Here is a 22,585-nt window from a genome sequence, read left to right as displayed (position 1 = left end):
AACTATCCGCATGGCTAGACATCACAGAGGGTGAAAATGATTTTTGTAACCTGGGTGCACAGACCCTTTACTTCCATCCAATTTTGTTGTATTATATTTATGTTATATCAAGATTTGTATAGTGAAATTACAGCAAGTGTAATATCTTGGTATCTAATGTACAGTGTGCCAGTTTCGGTCAATGTGAAATGTTCTAGCTGAATAGATAAATAGAGATAATCCTGATTATGCAAACAATTGTGATGATTCTGAGGCGAAATTTGACTTAAAGCATGTTAAAGAGTAGATGGAAGAGGCTGATAATTTCAACACAAGAAAGGGGGAAAAAATAACAGAAACAAGCACAGCTACTCACAACAAAGTTAATCAGGCTTGCCCGAAAACAACTGAAGCTTCAGTGGATGTCTAATTGGATTAAACCAAAACAGAGGATGTGTTTTGTGTGCTGTTGTTGTGATGGCTTGACCTCTAATGGCAGTCCCTTTTTTAATTTCTTCAGATCCCCAATCAGACTAAGACTAATGAGTAGTGGCACATCTGACACGCGGTGGCAGACAGTTTTCTCGAGAGCGACTTCTAAGTTATAACTGAGGGAGGAGAATTGGTCAAGGTCACTCGGAGAGGGCGAAGCAGCTCCAGCAGCGTAAAACTCACACAAATCACAGACTGTCTGGCGTGCCGCTCTCTCCTCCAGGGGACATTTAACCCACTCCTGCGATGACCTTTGCAGGCAAGAAGTGCCGTCAGTCACTTCAGAGGTTTATGTGGCGACGTACCTGCCAGGACAGTTGATGACACATTTCAAACAGAACGTGCGAGCACCTTGGTGCTGTTGAGGAGAGTTATAAGTAGAGAGAGGGGAGGACGGCTTACAGCTCCCTGAGGCTGATGCTAATCTCATCCCTACCGCTACAGAGGCCATCGCTACTGTAACCTCCTGTACTTTTCGAGACCTACTATACAGCAATCAACTGCCACACTCCATTTCACATAATAACTATTAGAGCAGTTCAACTAAAACATAAATGTACTGTACTCGTTTCAAAGCAGCTATTTGGACATCCCCTCTTGTCGGGAGCAGGTGGTGGTGATTGCCGCTTGACAGGACAGTTGGCCATTATTGTGTTTACAAGAAAGGAGATAATAATACACACTCTGAGAAGCATTACTTCAGGGTACATTGGAGACTGATCGTGATGATGAGATGGGCCGAGGTTAGCTATTCTGGTTAACAGTGAGTTAACACAGGTGTTTGGTACCACATCTGGACACAGCTCTTAGACGGAAAGAAGTTTGATGCTGAACCTGCAACGTTTCCTCCAGATAAATAACTGTCTGCACACTCTTAATACTTTTTTTTTTAACAGAGTAACATCTTATATATATTTTTTTCCCTTTGGAGGGGGCTCTTGCCTTTAATTGATAGGACAGTTGAGAGAGACAGGAAATGGGGAGGCAGAGAGAGAGGGGGAATGACCCACTCAACTCAACCCACTGCACCACACAATTCCCCACTAATGCTTGGAGGCGACATCGAGCCGCTATCAGAAGGTGATGAGACAGGGCAGGGTTAGCATGCTATGTTCAGTTGAAGAAAAGTGTTGAGTCAGCTATTGGTGAGTAACGGAAAGAAGTTTGATGCAGAACCAAGGGGGCAGTTGTCGGTCTGAGAAGTGAAGCTCACTTCCGCGTTCAAAAAACTGCAATCCCCTCGAATTCCTCTGGGGGCTGGTGTCAGAAGGGAGCATTCCCCATAGACCCCCATGTTAAAATCGCCAACTTTACATCCTCAGTAAACATGTTAAAAGCCTGGTGTCAGAACGTTTTTTCGTCTCAATCGATAGTTTCTATCCCCGCACACTCTCTGAGGGGGGTGAATTTTTTTTTAACTCTACCGTTTTACTGTTATTAGGTTAAAATTCTGGCCAATTAGGGCGCGGAAACGTTGAGTGACAGGTCCAAGCAGCTCCGTGGACAGCTGCTTCGAGGCCAGTGGGCGGGTTCTCGGCCGGCCAATCCAACATGGCGCTGTTCAGGTCGCCATATTTGAGTCACAAAAACGACTCCCCAAAACCAATGGGTGACGTCACGGACGCTACGTCCATTCTTTTTACAGTCTATGTGTAGAACCTGCAAAGTTTCCTCCAGACCAGTGAGTAAACAGTCATTGATGCTAATGCTGGCTATGCAGCACTGGAAAAAAAAAACGTACAGACAGCTCCTTTAAAGCTGAGCTGCACCAGCTGGATCATGAGCTTGTTTCTATTCAAGGTTTCTATCTGTTAAAAGGGAGTTGCTCTCTGCCACTGTCACCAGCTGCCTGCTCATATGAGTGCTGGGTCTCTGGTAAATAAATTACAAAGAGTGTGGTCTAGACCTGCTCCATATGAAGTGTGCACTGAGTTAACTTCTGTTATGATCCGCTGCTACAGTATATAAGTAAAACTGAATTAAATTGAAAACACTGAATCCTTGTAAACAAACGCTAAGGAAATATGCTGCTTCTGAGGAGTGAGGAAGACCCCCTCCTGACCCAATCAGGGACAAGCGTCTTGTTTTGTCTGAATGCCAGTCATGGTGCAGCATCAGGGCAATCACTGAATATCTTTGAAATGGTTGTGGTAAAAAAAAACAAAAAACACAACGTCTCTGTGCTGCATGAAATTAACTGAGCAAATGGACGGAGAACAATCCATAGTCCTGGGAACATGGCGTCATAACTAGTGAGGCCATGATTACTCTCTTCAAACTACTGCGTCTCTTATTTCACTATTTTTACAAACACATTACTGCCAAATTGACTGAGCTGGTTCGACCTCAGTAGAAATGCCTCTATATTTACTGTGAGTATGGCTGAGTGTTTCAGGATCAATTAAGTGTGTGTGTGTGTGTTTGTGTGTGTGTGTTTGTATCCTTCTCTCTTATGTGTGTGTCTGTGTATGTGTGTGTTTGTAGGTCAGCGTTTTCAGCAATGCCTATAATCTGAGAGGCTGTGAGCCATCAATGACTAATGTGTCAGTCTGTCACAGTCAAGGACCTACCATATGGCGCCAGTGCCCCCCTATTTAAACTAATGGGTGGGCTGGGAGAAACAGCACAGCTAACTAACCACACTTACTTAGCTGAAGTGTCCGTCGTAGGGACACAAATGCTGTGCACTTCAATCACTGGCCGTATTAGCAATTAATAATTCATTAACCAGGAGAGATTATGAGATGTACGAAATGTGTGTTTTTCCTTGATTCAAATTGTAAACTGACGTGAGATTTTTTGCGATACGACTGGAGTAAATGTGGTATATGACTCATCAGCTGTATGAGCATGATACATTTATAATATATTCCTGATTGATCAGAATTAATAACTCAATACTAGTGCATACTATGTCATATGTGGCTTGCGGTGCCAATTAGAGCAGTATCTGTGGAGGGTGGCCCTGAGGTAAAGAGGAGCTGTGGCCACCTCTCTCCCAGGAAGCCCTCCAATTACCACCCAGCAGTGCAGTGTCTGGTTGACTCATGAGGACACATGATGCACACGAGGAGGCTCTCAGATTTGAGGCTCTCTATCTGTCTCTCTGGCATCGCTTTGTGTCTCTCCCCCTCCTCTCTCTGCCTTTCTGACTTTTAATTTAATATTTTTCCATCACCTGTTTTTATCTCCCTTCCTCAATTTGTTTCTTCTAAATTGAAAGTAATTTCAAAGATATCGACTGAGAAACATTGAGGTAAAGGAGTTTTTTTTTTTTTTACTGTATTGCCTTTCACCTCAGCATCTTCTTTATATGACTCAGAGGAGGCTGATGTGACCTAACCTTGCCACCACATGGTGACTACTGTGCCAACCCTACTTGCATTCCTGCTGATGACACGCCGGCCATGACAGTCCATCAGCATCTCTCCCTGGTAGGAGGCACTCCAGTGCTCTTTTGTTTTCCCCACTTAAAAATCCCCAAAGTCACTTTCAAAGTATGTATTTAATAATCAGCTGGCAAAGAAATGTGTCACAGGTCATGCTGGCTAATGTAATGCAACTATCAGTGGCTGATTAGGTCATAATTGCCTCAAAACACATTGGCATTATATCATTATCGTTGTCTATGGAGCACATGCTAGGAGAGAAAACAGCCTATTGTCACTCAATTATAGCACAGATGAAATAGAAATGTAATTGAGTCTGAAACTATTTTTGCTAAACTGTACTACTGTTCTGTGTTATATCTTAGGACCAAGATATAGAGTAATTATGTTGTTTGTTTATGAACGTATTTGAAAAGTCACACATGCATTGATGCTGAATGTATATGTAAAATGTTCACAGACTTTTTTTCTTTTTTTGTGTAAGAAAATATCCAGTATTGCAACAAAATATCACTTTGTAGTGACAGTATTATGTAACACTTTTACCATTATGTTCAAGCACTCGCAGCCTGCAATTTCTGTTTGGCAGGAAAATAATAATAAAACTAAACAGTAAATGGGGATGAATGTCAAATCCATGACCACCACAAAAACAAATTCAAAATGAATTTCTATGTATTACATTGCTCCACTGCAACAGGTATACATTTTAGGTTGGTTACTTCTTTTGTTTTTACGTTAAAATGTCAAATAGAGAAGACAATAGAATAGTCTAGTATTGTAATTGACTTTAAAGATTTGCTGTTATATAATTTCCCTTAAGATGGACATGTCAAAATAGGATGATCCCGGCATTGCAGCGACACATTAGGGCATGAGTTATACTGTTTCAATAAATTACATCACTGTTTGGTTGTTTTGCTGCTGTGTTTTGTGGTGACACACTATTCAGCACACTAGATCCAGTAGGCGGACTAATAAATGTATAACAGACAATGCAGAGAGAAGTGCAGTAAAGGCTCACATGTTGCATTCAGGGAACAATAAACAAAATGGAAAAGACAGTTCTTAACAAATCCCCAGATGTTTTTTGTTTGGAACCGAGCCCTGCCACTGAGTCTGTCATTAGAATTTACATCAACATTTTTTCCTTTTTACCACAGTGAATTACCGCGCCCCATCTGCCTGACCTACGGTGTCTAAAAGGCGAGCAGCGACGGCAGGAGCCACGTCCAACCCACTCACCGGGGCTTCCCTCGGCCAACGGAACCTACGACTCACGAAGCTGTTCCACTGACAGAGCCTTGGCCCCGCTCAAACCTCGCAGAAGCGAGCGTGGCAGCCATGCACAATGGAGAACAGATGTGGTATATGGATAGAGTAATATAGTCTTAGGCTGCCTCTGCTGCACCTGATGATATGGAGCCAATAGAGGCATTTGTCAAATGCGATCAGGTGTGATGGAGGGAAGAGATAGAGTGGGGGTAGATGAAGGGGGAGGGAGTGGGAAAGAGAAGGGGGGGGGGGGGGACTGAACAGCTTGAGCCCTGCCAAACTCTCTTTGGAGCATCAGCTGTGCAGGGACAAAGACTAAAACATGAGCCCACCCCTACATGAGGACAGCTCTTTTCTGAAAGGAGAGTATCGCTTACAACAAATCCTAATCACGGAGGAAAGAATCTCAAAATCACTTCGCTCTGCATTTCCAGGAGAAAGGTAAAACCGGGGACCGTTCACTGTGCCCACTGTGAAACGTTTGGCTCACAAAAAAAAGGTGCAACTGAAATGCACAAATTTTCTAAAATGCCATAAGGTCAGATTTTAATCAAAGGTAAGAACCACTCAGTTCTTCATTTCTGTGTGAACTATGGAGCTATCTCCTTTCCGCTGCTCTTTTCTAAGCCTATGAAAAGGTCCACAAGGTCAGAATAAAGGCCAGTCCAGTCCCCTGAGTGGGGCACTTGAATGGAAAGTCTGAATCTGATTTACAGTTTGGCCACATGTGCAAGCTGCCAATGACTGGGCAGTCAGCCAGCCAGAGTGGGAGAGTAGAGGAGTGAGTCAGTGAGGCTGCAGGTGGCGATGAATGCCGTGCCTATCTCAGTATTCTGAGTACAAAAATTGCGTGTTTTTTTTTTGTTGTTTTTATGTGCTCTCACAATTACACAGAACATTAATACATGCCACATGTCAGTGTGAGGAAATTCATTGTTAAGAAATCAGATTTATGTTCATCTAACAACCCTCAATGAAAGCTTTTTTGTTTGGTTTGGGCAAAATCAGCCTCATCTCAGTGGAATTTTCTATGTCCGTGACATGTGTTTCATTTCTAAAACTCCATTCATAATGACGAGTTTATCTCCTTTACGTAAATGGAAGATTGCATCTCTTTTGCTTGTGTTTTTTCCTCATACCAGATGGCAATGTGGTAATTTAGTTAAATGATTCCTAATTAAAAGAGGAACACCACTGGTGGAGAATTTGTAACATGCCTTTTTTTTTCTTTACCAAAGTAAAACATTAAACCGATACACAAAAATAATTCTGATGTATGTGGCATTTGGCCCATTCAAAGCTGCGGAACCATTTAAATACCATTCACTTTGTAAAAAAAAAGTGTATTTATGTGTTTGTATTCTTCTTTAAGGGCAAATTGCCCAAAAGAAGAAAGAACATTAGCAAAGATTGAAGCAAACGGTGTGGATGGTCATAAGCCACATGTCGGAACAGACATGAATTTACGTAAACTGGCTTCATGAATTCAAGGTTAAACTACTGGTGCTGAAATCTAAATTTGATGTTTGATAGAGCCTCAAATGCTAAAAAAAAATGTGTTTGTGATTACCTGGTCAGGATCTGCTGCACAAAGTCAATATAGTGTCAGCCTATCATAGACATAGACATACATACTGGTGGTAAAATAAAGGGAAACTGAGTGTCGTAATAAGTGGCTGGGAATCCATGTGCCACCAGAACAGCTTCAATGGGCCTCAGCATTGATTCTAGTCTTGATCCTCGTCTGAACTATGGATCACTATGGCAACACTGTTTACTAGTAATCAAGGAGGTCAAATGGAATCAATATGCCAACATTAAGTGACAGCTGTATCAGAACTCAGTGTCATGTGTCCCTACATCCGTTTCTTGGTTCACCCCATTTACATCAGTGAACACAGGCTAAATAGCACAAACACCTCTGAATAATGTAATACAGCTGCACACACTACATCCTCCAAAATAATCATACGGTTGAATCAACAACCCTCTAAAACAATTTTAATAGAAATTGAACATTATAACCATCATGGAGGCGGACTTGCTGTAGTACTGTTGTATTGGACAGCATCCGTTTTAGCTAAATGAACTAGATATCTCATCTGGTTCACCTGGCAGCCTAAAAATCCTCTTTAATTGAATAGTTTTATTATATATTATTATTACCACCATATAAGATGTTTTATCCCTCCTCTTCACCCTTTTAAAGATGGAACTCAGTAATACATTTAATCAGAGACATTTTAACTGACTTACATTGTTCTTTATCTGAGAACATTTTTACACTGTAATTTTACTTCTACTTTAGTAAAATGTCTAATCTCTTTGCTCCTTCTAGCAGCTCTCACCTGTTCAGTTGTTTACATTGAGTTCAGATTAGCCAGTCTCTCTCTCTCACACACACTCTCAGATAGGCAACTGTATTAGAAAGTAGTGCATTTTTAAAATGTCATTATTATTTTTACACAAATTATAATACAAGATGATATATTGTCATCTGATAATTAAAATCTGTCAAATATAATATCAAGTATCAATATCACCTCAACCTCCAGTTCTGGGCTCTGCTGTATCGAGTAACACCTGTACACAGACACACTGTGTTAATCTACAGACAGACATTTGTCACAAGACTCTGCAAAACTGGTCACAAAGTGGGAGCATGTAAATACCACCGTAGCCTGTGTGGGTGCAGGTAATGTGGTCATCTCCAGTGTAGCGTGTTCGGGCATGTCTGCTCAAACATGGGCATTTTAGGTGAGTGCAAACACTCACTGGCATCACCACAACCTAGACTGGCACGCAGCTGGGGCTTGGTTGGCTGGATGGAGGCTGGGGCACATCAGGGCAAGCAGGGCACACTGCCACATCTGGACTATAACATGGGGGCCAGCTATTCATCTTGAAAAAATAAAAACAAATTGCTGCACGCTTTAAATGAAAAAATAAAAACCTATGGCAGTAGAGATATTGGATAAAAGCACTACATACCTACAGGAACAAATAGTGACTGCAAAATTACAACATTGCATTCACATTGTGATCATGGCCGTAGCAGGTGGCTAATTTTTCTTCCTGGAATAAATAATGAAAATAGTCGAAATGTCTTTGTTTGGTGTGTGTTCAGAGCTTCCGCACTTCCATGCGCCTATTAAGATGTATCATGGTTTTCTGAATGTCACTTCTATTTACACACCGTTTCCACATTAAACAAGGTTTGAGCCAAGGTACACACGGCACCAACAGATGGTCAAAATGACAATGAGTCTGTTTTGTCTAGAAGCGGTTTTACACCCAAATCAAATGCATGCACACACAAATAGTCCTAAAAAAAAAAAAATCTCTGTGCCAACTTAAAGGACCTCGTCTAATGATTCTGCTCACAACAGAGCTTCATATTTATGTTTTTCTTTCTTTTTCTTTTATGATTAAATTGATTATACTCATTATAGCATATGGTCACAAAGCAAAAATATTGAGGGCAGGTTTAATAAAAAGAATAAAAGAAAAACAGCTGTAAAGACAGAGCAAACAAGCAGCTCACATTTCTTATAGGCTCAGTTTTTCTCATTGAAAGAAACTTCTGTTGCATTCGACACTGTGAGTTGGCAGCTGAAAAACTCACTGGCAGATGATTTAATACAATCAACCCATCACTTGAGCATGATACTGCCTGTCCGTTTTGTGTAAACCTCATATCACATTCAAATAAAATTCTAATCAAATCAAACTCAAAGCTGTTTCTGATGTAAACAATTCCCTTTTTACTCTCCCAACAACACAGTACCACAACTAACACACACACAAACACACACACACTAAGGTTTTTACGGATGTTCTTCCAAGTTAAACAAATCGTCTCCAATTCTCTTTTGTGCTACTACGAGATGAAAAAACAAAAAAAGACAACCATGGACATCTTGCAGAAAATGTTAAGCGACACTAATTTGGTCACGCCAATTCAATGAATTCAATGAAATACAATTTATGCTGGGACAGTTGGTCCAACTGTCAGTGAGAGGGGGACATTAACATATCCCTGTCTGTAATACAACACAGCACAACAGATGCCTTGACCTGAACCACTAGAGGGAGAAATAAGCTGATTTACCGCAAAAACCAGAGTCAGGGATGTGATAGGTATGGAGAGGTCAGTTTTATTATCAGATCTGACATGTATATTCACTCTTATACTGACACACATCTTTTCAGCCTACGTCATTTTATTTTAGTGGGTAATTCATCTTTAAAATGGATGACTGCTCCTTGGTGGCTTTAACAATGTGTGTTCAGCTGGAGAGGCTGATGCTGGGCTGGCAGTGGGCTTATCAAAAACAAGTTGAGGCAACCCTCCAGGAGGCAAGATGGAGAGAAGGATAAAATCCATGCTTCTGCTCAACTAACCATCAAACCTAATTACATGTGGATAGGACTTATGGGCCACATGTTGGGTTCAAAGTTTCCTGATCAGGAAGTGGCTTGGGAGGGAGCTTTGGTGCACGTATATGTGTGTATGTGTGTGTGTGAGTGTGAGAGACAGATAGAGGGGAAAAAGAGAGAGAGCCTGGTCAATGTGTCCGTGACCGAAAGATTAGGCTGAGAGACAAGACTTGGTGCCAGATCTTGGCTCTGTGCCATTAGTTCAATCAAGCAGACTTATTTAGCTTTTAGACAATTCGACCAGAACCCTGAGATACCACTTCAGAAAATAAGCTAAAGATTATTCATGGCATGGCAGCTAAGATAGGGATCTGTTGTCACTCTCCAGCATCCTCTGCACGTCCACCAGCTCACTGCATTATTCCTTTCTAAAGGAGAGAGTGCACTGTTTAGAAAAGGCACACAGGCACAAACACAAGACGCTATAGAAATCATAGTATCTCTAACGTAGAGGTCAGCAGAGCAGAGGAGAACACAATGACGGCCAGAGCAAAAATGAGCTTCACAACTCAACCTTCAACTGCTGTTTAAAACTTATCGGCCGATATAGGGTGAAACAGAAATATCAAAGATCCTTTATAGAGAGGATTTCCTATTGTATTCAATATAGCTCTTATCAGGGACTTAAGGTTTAACATGGCTTAGTATTGCTTAAAAAAACAGCATTATCATTATTATGATCACTATCACCATTATTCCACGGTGATTTCATTTCTTATAACTACATATGTATTTGTCACCAGTGTAGACGCACAAAAGCGTTTAAAATGTTCTTATTGTGGAAGGAAGATGGACTGATTATTTCACCTCAAATGTAGATGACAAGTAACATAAATCTTGTCATTACATTGTCAAACTTTTTTTTTTCCCCTGCACTAGGGCGGTCCATGAAAGCAACCCAGGAAGTTGCTGAGTCAGGAAGAAACCCAGCTTTTGTTAATATCAGAGAGTAACTGTGCTTCTTTTTTTTCCCTCCAACCATCACAAAAGGCCTTCAGAAATAAACTGCCAGGGAGAGATAGCGCTTCTCCAATTTACTCATTCAAATTTGGCTGTTTATGGTTTGAACAGTTAATGATCCAGAATGACCACATTTCGGCTTCATCTTTTTCAGATTTTGAAAATGGTCCTGAGACTGATATATTACTTTAACAAATGTATTGCTTGATATAAATGACCACCTGCAAGTTTGAAAAAAAAAAAAAAAAAAACGGCATGAAATTATTTCCTAAACAGATCATTATACAATTGGAAAATGCCTCCAACCACAATAGGACTTTGAGTTAGAAATCTTAATTGCATTGCGAGATGTTCGAGCCGCCGTCTGTCTCTGCTTGTTTCCAGCGCCTGAAAATCAAATGAGTACTTTTATTAGCTCTATTAACTAAACACACATTCAAATAGGTGGATAAGTGGACTCATTTTAAACTCTAACCAATAATGTGAGACACACAATCAGTGGTCAATTTACATCTGTAAATGTTCTTCTCAACAGAGTGCGTGTATGTGTGTGTCCCTCAATGAGAGCTACAAGAGATGATGATGACTATGAAACATGTCAACAACTACAGTGTTCATGGTCACCAGAGGTTGAATCCTCTCATAACTTTTGTTGTCTATTGACTGATAATCCAAAACCACAATGTCATTGTTTTCAGTCTGGTTTAACAAAAGGCTTATAAAAATGTTACAACAAAAAATACCAATATTAACCAATGTGCCTTTGGTGTAACAGCCTGGATCTGAATCCTGGTTCCTGTACTTAATACACCTCTAACACTGGCCAGTGACTGTTGCCATTAATAAATGTGACGTTTCATTCATTCAAAAATAACACTGCCTCTCAGCACAATCCAGCCAGAGATGACGTTACCAACAACAACATACTCACTGCACATAACTATACAGGCTCACAGAGCTGTGCTGTGGTAGACGGCTCATTGGTTCAGAAACAGTTCAAAAACAAATTCTGACAAAATGGTTAAACTTTTTATGAAAAAAACCCCCAAAAAACTAGACTAAAAGGTGATAAAAATAAAGAATGAACGCACTCAACATATTTGAAAAAGAGCTGTATAAGACATAAGACGCTACAACAGCATGGAAATAAAGCTGGAACCTCTGTCTTCACTTATTTTTGCTGAAACTACTTTTTTTTGTTGCAATTACCCCATTTTGTTTGGCCTACTTCTGCTCCAACTAAATATTACTGGATGTAATGAGTCTGTCACTACCAATGTTGGACTTTGCAGCTGTATCAAAATGAAACCTAACAAGCAATTTCTAACAAGTGTATTTAAGATGGTGGATGACTTTAGGCCTTAAATATCTGGATAATCTAACATTTTAAACAGACCTGGGGATACCTAGACACACACGCAGACGTGCAGGAGTAAGCAGTAAGTGTTCCAGATAAGTGAAACCTTTGAGACTTCATTAGCCCTTCACATCAAACTGCAGAACATTGTGTACATTTCCATGAAAGAACATTTACCCGGTGATTTCAAGAAGTCTATGCGAATGTGTGGGAGGCACTCATGGCATGAGCTGTAGCTGCCTGTGGACCTGGTCACACTGCAGTAGGTGGCTGAAGAAGCACAGGCAGTGGGTTACATCAAGTCATTTTTTCAACACCTATACTGTAGTCACATTGTTCTATATGCATAAAAAGAAAAGACACACTGTCAGTATTGTGGGATAACAGCCAATCATAACAAACACTCACAGCATAGTGTGCGTTCTGCGGTTTCTTTTAATGTGACTGCTTTTGGTGTCTCATTTCACAAAAGTCAGGTATATCAAGAGGATATTATTAAATCTGATTGCTGCTGCACGGGAGGCCACAGAAGAAACTTATTCTGACACTGACATACCTCTATTTTTTTGCTTATACAGACTGTAAATTGGCAGTTAGGAGAAAAACTCATGTGTCTATTTATTTATTTATTTTTGACAGCTTTTTCTAGATAAGTGTATGGATTTTTTTTTTTTTTCCATTTTGAAAGATCCACTGCTGGAGACGGCAAAGACTGCCAAAATGCCCCATCTACCAGCACATTACACCGTTTTTCTTGTCGGTTCACTGTAAACCTCTAATATGTGACTAAAGCATCAGAGTTGCAGCTAAAACTCAAGCATTTCTATTGTGGCCACCTTGCTGTTTAGGCATTTGGGATAAATCCACACAGAGAGCCGTGCAAATACCTTGAGCAAATGTCTCAAGATCTTTCAAGGCTCCGCGTGCATTCGCTATGAGAGCCGTGCATCGTCATCATTCGAGTCGCACCGTGTCAACTGCCTGTTCTGCCAGGTGTTTGCTGAATCATGTTTCACTATCACTGGTTTCCTGGAGCTCGACATTCGTGGGATGAGGACCGCTGACAACCCACTGTTAAGGAAAATGTCTGATGAGCATGAAAGGGGTTATTTAGGTTGAAAAGCAGTTTTGCATCCACTTTAAAAGCCTATCAGATGAGAGCTGAAATTTGACACGGTCATCTTGTTTCTCATTTGGCTGTGGCATGCAAAGACACAAGGTCTGTCACTCAGAGGCCGCCACTGGATTCTGTGGCCCTCAACTCAAATATGCTCATCTCTGCTGGTCTTTAAACATGCACTCAAAATCAAAACTGGAAACTCACTGCCTGAATCCATCTATCCAATTGAGACAAGATAACTAATAACAGACAAATTATTGTATTGCTCTTGTCCATATGCTGAGTCTAATGGCATTAACAAAAACGAATTGGAGTGAGGAGTTATCAAAAAGTCCAATCAGTAAAACCAGGATAGAGCTACTTTGACTTAACCACTTAAATGTTCTGAGTTTGCTTTTCAAAAGAAACATCTGCTGATGTGAAGCAGGCCTCTCAACAAAAAAATAAATAAAAGAGAGAGAGATCTCAGACTGCTTAGGATCCCAAATTGTTGATGTGCATAAAGCTGGAAAGAGTTTATTTATTTTCATGTTCTCACAGAATTTCAGAACTTGCAACGTAATTGGAGCCAATTTCAAGTCAAAATCCCACAGACCCATTTAACACGTGGTTTTCCACCGGCACTAAACATGACAAACGTCATTTTCTCAAAGTATTCCCTTGGATCTCTCGTTGCATTAATGCTCTAGCAGGCTGCCGCCCCTTCAAACCCTTTTCTCCATGCCAATCCCCAGAACACATGCAGCATATATATCAATACATATTCCCCGTGCATCTGGGAAATAAAATATTCTTTGACTCTTGGAAGTGCTCTCCCACATACGATTCCCTACAGATCTGGCTGCAGTTTGTGAGGCTGAAGTGGAGACACTGAGGTGGAGGCGTCCACCTCCACACCAGTCTGATGGTGAGACTGCTGCAAATTACTCATGACACTTCCTCTGATGACATTTTTCAACTGCCTCCCCGCTGAATGGCATCTTCGCTCCTCCCTCCCCGACCATCCACCAACACCCCGACTCAACACACACATTAATTCCCCCCTTTATTCATGTCACAATAGCGCGGCAGAGATTGCCGCCTCCTGCCTTCACCTGATTGACCCCTTTGAGCAGGTGCTGGATCTGATCCAATCACAGTCAATCTTCTTTAAACATTTCATTCTTTAAGCAGAACAGGGGCTCAAAATTCCATCATTCAATGACCTGATCAGTTGCCGATAACACAATCAAGCCAATCCCGGCTTATCCCTGGGGAGCCATTTCAGGAGGACAGCTGGGAGATGAGACTACAGACCTACAGAAAGGTGTCAATCTCCGCTGATCCACGGATCTCTTTGTGAGCCGACTATACTGAGTAGCACCCAGTTGTTGGAGGAGGCCGTTTCGTAGGTATTTTTTAAGGATCAGCAACAGTCAGGGATCAATTGGATTTTTTTGTTAAAGGTCTAATCCTTTAAGTAAAAATTCAGTAACCTGCTGTAAATACAAACATTCACTCTGGCACAAAGACACACACACAGACAAAAAAAGAAAAATGATGTGAATACCATAGCTCAATTCTTCAGCGGCCATTTAAAAGGTACTCTATTGGATATGTTGCTGGGCCACTGGGCAAATAAAGGTCAAGGGGGATATGAAATAGTTTGTCTAACTGGCCCTTTCCCCCGTGTGTCCCTGCAGCACCACAGCCGTATCCACATTCATAGCCAATTCATTTATATTGCTCTGCCCTTCTCGCTGCTGGTCTCAGTCACTAACTACAAGTGACTGCAATGAGATTGAAGCCTCTGGCTAAATCTCCACTGTGAGGCACATGCTCCATCAGTGCTGCTCTGATCACTCCTTATAATCACTGGAACCAGACTATATCCTCAACTGATTGGCTAAGTCACAGCAGAGAGGAAACAATCACAGAATGTCAGCAGATGATGGACACCCAGACGTTGGAGTAGTAGTGGTCACTGTGAGCTACCATGTAAATGGCATGCAAATGTGCACCTGCACTAGCGGAAGGAGTGGAATGAAGGACTGCAGCCTTTTGATTAGGTTCTTTTCGCTCATATGAAGTTTATTTTTTTCCCCTCCGCTGTAATCATCCATGTTTTCCATTTCAGCCAATGAGCACATCACAAAGGCCTATTTGACTTTTGATTTTCTCAAACCTCCTATCACTTTTAATACAAGTCCAGAGTGCATTTGATGTCCAACTTCGCAGATCCCAGTTAGAGCTGTGTGTGTATGTGTTGTAAAAGCTTAATTGCGCTGTCACCCGAGGTGAAATTTCTATTCTGCAATCAAACAGATAACACAAGGACAATGATATGAATGTCACATCAGCGATAGTTGGTGATTTGTCCTCTCTGCAGTGATTCAGTTGCGCTTTTTAAAGAGATACTAAAAGCAGCTCTAAATAATACTAAAAGTTTCTAATGAGACAATGCAGCTTCATTACGTTAGAATAAAGAAATATACTACATCACATCACATCACAGATACCTGATGACAGAGTTTATTCTGCTCTCATTTTACAACAGTATATGCTACTTAATTTGCTAATCAGTCTCACCAGGGTTGCTTTATTTAATTGAAATACCTGTAAAGCTCCGGTGCCGTTAAAGGCCTAAGTACTCCAGCAAGTGTGCAAAATTAATTCACACAGTCTTTTAAGATGGTCACACACTGTTATTTTTATGCCATTTATAAAATCTAAGGGCATGCAAAATGTCAGCTGTGGTATTCGATTATCAAAGCCCCAGAACAAATTTCCTGCAATGACAAAGGAATCTTTTTCTGATGCTTTTTATAATTTCTTTTCTTCCCCTCATCTGCTTCCTCTCAGTCAAAGTATGAGAGAAGTATGCAGACGTTTCCCTGGCCAGAGGTGAAACGCTGCAGAAGCAGCACACAGCTCCTGGAGGCTCAGACAAGACGCTCTCACTCATCTTTTCAGTGTCCTCCAACAGGTGTCATCACTCACTCAGTCACATCCTACAACTGCTTTTTTTTTTTTGCACTGTAGGACCATTGTCACATCTTAGGATTCAGTAGTGACCTTTGTGAGTCTACCTTTATCCCTCCTGAGCCCCGTGGCAGTGAACTGGTTAAGCTCCACCTCCTCCTTCCATTCAGCTCCACCTACAGGATCTGGCTCTAGACCAGTGGAGCATGAGAACCAGGACAGCCTGGACATAAAGGGACGATTGTGGCGACCCAGCGACATGGAAGCAAGTAGCTGTGATGAAAACTAAAAGTCAGCGTCAAGCTTGCACATGCAGCACCACCCAGCCAGTGGACATGAGTGCAGAAATGGAGTCAGTGAGCAGGAGATGGTTCAGCTTAGCCAAATAAGGGCACTATGAGGTGCACTCAAAGCTGATTACAATAAACCAATGAGGAAGCATTAACCACCCCAGCTAATGATGCCTTTAATTGTGGGGGGAGAGCTCTCCTCATGCCTGGGCAGGGCTCTGCTGGTTCGTCACATCCAGCTTTAGAAAAGGTGTTATCACACATACTCCATCTTTAATCAAGTCCTGGCCTCAGTGGGACAGTTTGGGGTGGTAGGGTCTTTTGTTAACAGGTGTTTGATTTATTGGGAAATAAGAGGGTATTCTAGTCTAACATATAAGAAAGAAAGTGGAAAAAAATGGTGAAAAGCTGAAAAGTGGACCACTGAAATCTCTGCAATGAACTATTTTGCAGGTTTGTAGATCCAGTAAACACATCTGCTTCTTTGACCTTTACCCAAGCACGCAGTATATAAACATCACTGCAGCTATTAGTCAGTTCATTTATTAGTAAATTGTTTTGACTTATCTAATAATCATTGTTTTCATTTTTAAGAATAAATCATACCAAAAATAGAAATCAATATTTGCATTTTCTAGACTCTCAAATACACAGACTTGATGTGTCCTTCACAGATGATAGTAAATGTTTAGTGGTAAATGTTTGGACTGTTGGTCAAACAGTATGAGACATTTGACATCACTGTCACATGTTTAAAATTATAACAAGCATTTTCCAACATTTTATAAACAAAATGATGAATTGATTGAATAATAATCAGCAGATTAATCAATGGTGATTAGAAGCTGATTTTATGCATAATAATATAAACATTTTCTCAGTGCAGTCACCTCTGCTCTCAAGGCTGATATTTGGGAGTGTTTCTGCTTGTTGTGCAAACCACAAAGGCAAAGGCAAGGAGGTAAATGCATTAACATGCTTATAAATGACTGCGCATATTGCAAACCTAACGTCATTATCAGATAAAAATAGCAACACCATGTAAAACGAGTGGGGGCTGCATATGAGGAAAAAAAAAAAAATGGGATCTCTATAGTCCAACATTGTCTTTTCTTACAATTTGTAAGTCTGCACAATAGCACATAATAGCACAAACAGTGCACTGATTAATTTGACTTTATTGCAAGACAGAAATAGCAGCAGCCTCCAGTGAAGAGTCCTTGAATATAAAGGGAGGCCAGGCAGTGCTGATAAGATTGTCTCATCTGGCTTGCAGGGCTTAGGTGCAGTGTGCTGCCTGAGAGAGGAAGAAAAAAAAAAAAAAAAGGGAAGGCGGGATGTGGCTACTATTAGGCAGGTAATGGGATCCATCTGAGGTGCATTTGAATCAGTCAAACACAACCACACTTCAGTTCCATTCAAATGACTGTCACAATCACTTCAAATGCACACCTTAAGCGTGTACTGTAGGCGACAAAAAAAAAAAAAAAAAAAAAAGTGGCTCAGACTGTGGAGCAGCTCCTCTGAAGTTGTGCCAAGCTCGGGCATGTGCTCTGTCCTAATGGTGATGGCTGGGAGAGTGGCAGTGAGACTGATGTGCATGAGAGCTGTCAGCCTCTCCCCATAACAAATGCCACCTCTCTTCCCCTGACAGAATGGAGGCAGAGGGGGAGGGGCTGAGGCGGGAGAACGGGGAGGTGTGGAGGTTACAGACAGAACCTGTGACCCAATTGTGGCCACACCAGCTGTTTCCCCTCCACTGCCTCCCAACCATCGCCATCTCTGCAGACCACATCCTGCTAATTGGCCTATGCTGCCTCATACGCACACGTGCACACACACACGCATACATACACACATACACACAGAGAGAAGAACAGAAGAACATTTACAGGTGCCTTAAGCTGTAGTTGTGTGATGATTGATAAGTGCTTCAAAACACTACACACCACTTCCCTGAAATACACACCACTAGCTGCCCTGCCACTGTGCTGGCTAATGTCCCCCTTGACATGCACATAGGCAGACAGACGGAGAGAAATAAAGAAAGACAGACTGATGACTGACACACATACTGCCACCAAGATTCTATGGAGGGGAAACTGAATTAATTGGTTTTCCCTTCTGTGGATAAGTCCTCTGAGTGGTGTGTATGTGGCGATAATGGTAGGTTGCCCTGACAGGCAGGTTATTTAATAAATCCTGGAATGTGTAAGGCAGAAAGGAAGGACACACATGAAACAGAGAGAATGATACCTTCCTTTTTTTCCTTCTTTGCTCTGTATCTTGTCTTGCTGTAGGCCACAGTATCTGCTCTTATTCCTACTCTGATTTCTGATTTCGCTGAAGACACTCAAACCTGCTCACTCACTCTCTCTGACACACACATACACGCACATACACCCCTAATCATGCACCCACATAAATACACTTAATCGCTGACACACTCACGCATGGCGAGAGCAGTACGGCAGACACATCCAAGCATGCACAAGTAGGCTATAAAAGCACACACAGAAACATGCACAAGATCTTGCTCAATCAGTCTGATTTGTTTGTTTCCTCCTAAGCATTTGAGGATTCCTCAAGGAGGAAAAAAACTTTGTATAATCAAGTCAATTATGTCATTCAATCAAGTCGAAAATCATTTCGAGCCCTTTCTCAGATCAACTGATTGCAAAGTCGTGCTAAATATTTGCTTGCTGCGTTCTATTGTGCAAATAAGGCGTCTTCATTTGGTGTGGCAGGCCAGGCCATGGTGGGGTCTTCAAAGCCACTTCCACAGAGAAAGAGCAAAACAAAGTCCTTCACCTTGTAGGCTTGTCAAGAAAATATCACTGGATATTATAAGGGAGAGCTGGTTGCATATCGTCTCTGACCAAAAAAACCCCAAACAGTTTCTATTAATTTATAACAGCTCTTTTGTCTCCTTCAGGACATGGAACATTATGTGCCGATGAAAAATCCATCCTCAGTGAAATTGTTTAAACTCAAGGTCAAGTGCTGATGTTACAGGAACTGTATCAGCTGAAGGTGACCTTGACTGATGTGGAATATGACATGAGGGAAATGGATCTCGGCTCAGTATGGGGAAATTATCTGTGAAATGCTGCCACTGTATCAAAGCCTGTTTGTGGTGTGCACATGCCTGAGACTCTGTGTGTTTGTGTGTGTGTGTGTGTGTGTGTGTGTGTGTGTGTGTGTGTGTGTGTGTGTGTGTGTGTGTGTGTGTCTCTGTGTGTCTGTGTGAATGTGTGTGGTATGCATGTCATTGTACAGCGGGGGTGTGCATGTATGCCTCACTCATCTGGGTGTGCTGGTCATGACAACAGCAGGCAGAAACTGCTGCAGCAGACAGGAACAAACAGCTGAATATGAATGAGATGGGCGTGTTTTTCTTTCAGAACGCATTAGAATAATGTTGTCACAACATCAGAACCCCAACTTTGATTTCGACACCAACTTAGGTTTGATTTTAATGTCACACCACCACCGATAAGAGAAATCATTACTTGGTTTTCAGTCCTTTTTTTTTTTCTTCCTTTTTTTTTTGCAGATTTGTTCATGGCAGCCGGTTGTCATTGCTTGTTTGCTCTGTAAGCAAAATGCATGTTGTTGACTATGCATGGTGGGCTGTGTGAAGCCATTGCTTGTCGCAATTGAAATTTATTTGTCTTGCTGTCAGGAGAGGAGCCAAGCTGGAGCTGCTGGCTTCTTTTAAGGCTGGGGTTTTGTGAGGGCTACAGCTGGAGTGCTGGCCATGTGGGCTAGACCGCAGTGAAACTGCTGGAGTGACAGGGGGTGCTGTACACTGACTGTACACTCAGACTTTAATTAATCAAATGATCATCTTCTGTGTTCACCTTAATGATTATATGAATTCATTTATTGAAATTATCTAAGAGCACAGCATCCTATGGGATCAAAGAGCACAGAAATTCTGGTTGTTGCGACAACACTATGCAGGCGAGTAACAACAATAATAGAGACAGACTTACCTTCCCAAACTGTTCAAAATACTGCTTCACATCTTCCACTACTGTATTGGCTGACAAGCCACCCACAAATATTTTCTTTGTTCTTGTGACCATCTGGGAAGAAAAGGGCGAGAGGAGAGGATTAGTGACTAGGCTTCAAATGCATTGCACAACACCTTTAATGAGGCTTCAAACACAGAGTGAGCAGCACCTGTGTGCACCTGTGGCGAGGAAGAGGAAAAAGGAGTGAATATGAATTGTCACTAAACCGTAATAAAGAGATTCGCTCCGTAAAGTTTCAAAAACACATCAGTCTTACAGTATTAGAGTAAAAAGCAAGGTCACAAATGCTGGAGGAAAAAAAAATACTTGTGTGCGTTTATTCTGAGATTTTAAATCAAAGCGGGCTGTCGCTGCATTAAAGACTGCCATTTCATCTGTGAAAGTTTTTCGGTTATCTTTAAGAAACTTCAACAAAAAAAAAAAAAACAACAAAAATAATTTATGGACTTTGAAAGGACAATTAATGAGAGCTGTAAGATGGAATCAGAGTGCATTAAAGCCTCATTTAGTTTCAAACAGCAATAATATTAAGGATTATTACCCACAGCATCAAAAAGGGCACGAACATCTGCTGCTGAGAGTACATGCTAAATTTAGAAGGACAATTTCTCAGGGAACTACAGTAACAATCCAACACCACTGAGTGTCAGATCTGTGCGGGACTATTTCTTTTCCACGTACAAGGCTGCAGCGATTACAAACTAACCAGTGAACCTATTGAATGGTTTATTCGCACAGACACTTAACACACTACACGTAACATGTAAATCCAACTTTATATAACCATGACATTTAATCTGCGACACATTACAAGGTCTGACTCATTTATAGATATAAACAGGCAGGGAAAACATGTGAAGGAACACAGAGCAATACTGAGGCTCCATGTCTCACTGACATCTGTGTGTTACTGTGTGACCTCGTCTGACTCCACATTGAGAAGCTGCTCCAACACTGTGGAGAGAGGGACGCTGACCTCAGCCTGTTTCAGCTGACCTGTCCTTATCTACATACAAAGACGACGGGACTGCAAATGACTTAGCGTGTTTGATATAGACTGAATGTTTCTGTCTTGTTTAGTTATTGTTAAGAAATAAGGGTCAAGATATAGGAGACTGAATGACAAAAGCTCTTAACTAGTACAATGACAGTATCAACAAATGGTCCAACAGATGATGTGGTTGACTTGTTTCCCTTGCACTTCGTGGCAGATAGAGAAGAGTAAGGCAGGTTACAGAAAAACAATTTCCCTGTATGTAATCTTTATCCGTCTCCTATAAAGTACCGAAGCCACGCCACAGCTTGACAATTCACTGATATGATGTGGAATATAATGATTTTAGATGCACTGCTCTGCAAACAACAACAAAAAAGAAAGAGGGGCAAAAGAAAGAGGAGGCTGAGAAAGTCACAGCTCTGATCTCCCTTGGCTCGCCAGAATTTAACAAAAAGAAATGATGGGAGCAGGAGGAACACACTCTGGAGATGCAGAGCAAACAATCAAGAAGGTTCAAAGAGTCTACCTTGATCAAAATGCTGACCGTAACACTTTCGATCTATGAAAGAAGCTTAACACTAAGGAAAAAACAGCAACATTCAGCTAGAGCTGAAGTAACCATCTGTCAAGTGCTTTCCAGGTGCACGCAGTCTCACAGGCACATAGCCCGCACATATGTACACAGCCTCCCACACATGGGCCCTCTCTTATTACAGTTTTTTTGGCTATACTGTGATTTTCATGTTTTTTCTTTCTTTTATTATGTCGTCTTACAACCAAATTCAATTAAGCCAATATTTGTTAAAATATGAAAAGAGAGTAGAGATACATTTATCCAAATGTGCTTCTATGAATAAAACAAAAACTGTAATACATTTCAGGGGTCCACATTCATCCTCCTTTATAGCTCCAATTTAAAACTGAAAAAGAGGATGGAGCTGTGTGCACAGCATGGACTCCAGGGCTGGAGCTGCTGGTAGCTACAGGAGGAAAATGTAAGAGTTTAGCCCAGAGACCACGCACTCAACCAGTCCAAATATAATCATGGATGTTTTATTACACTCACAAGAGCAACGCATTTTATGCAGCGCATCATCAGGTTCATGATGGAATATACAAACACAGTTTGCGTGGTAATTACCAATGGCATACAGGTAAGCATAATGGGTTTGACCATCTCAGACAACCAATATAGGTACAAGAGTCATTACAGATAATGTGCAGCCATACCACAGAGCCATACACACTAGAGATAATTGAAAGGTGTTTAATATACATTTCAGTT

At 41.3% G+C, this 22,585-nt stretch overlaps 1 protein-coding gene across 18 annotated transcripts in view; it reads right to left on the bottom strand.

Annotated features, from left to right (window-relative positions):
- Positions 1–22,585, bottom strand: part of LOC146974363 (RNA-binding protein Musashi homolog 2) — a 226,014-nt gene that overhangs the window by 132,762 nt on the left and 70,667 nt on the right. For all 18 annotated transcript variants that reach the window (XM_085797610.1, XM_085797621.1, XM_085797614.1 and 15 more), the window contains one exon: positions 20,262–20,354. In XM_085797610.1, the coding sequence (XP_085653736.1) occupies positions 20,262–20,354 (93 nt within the window). The remainder of the gene's footprint in view (positions 1–20,261; positions 20,355–22,585) is intronic.

Source organism: Trachurus japonicus, chromosome 14, assembly GCF_045865225.1.
Source record: "Trachurus japonicus isolate A0001 chromosome 14, Traja_1.0".
Classification (NCBI taxonomy): domain Eukaryota; kingdom Metazoa; phylum Chordata; class Actinopteri; order Carangiformes; family Carangidae; genus Trachurus; species Trachurus japonicus.
This window is presented reverse-complemented; position numbering and strand designations above follow the sequence as displayed.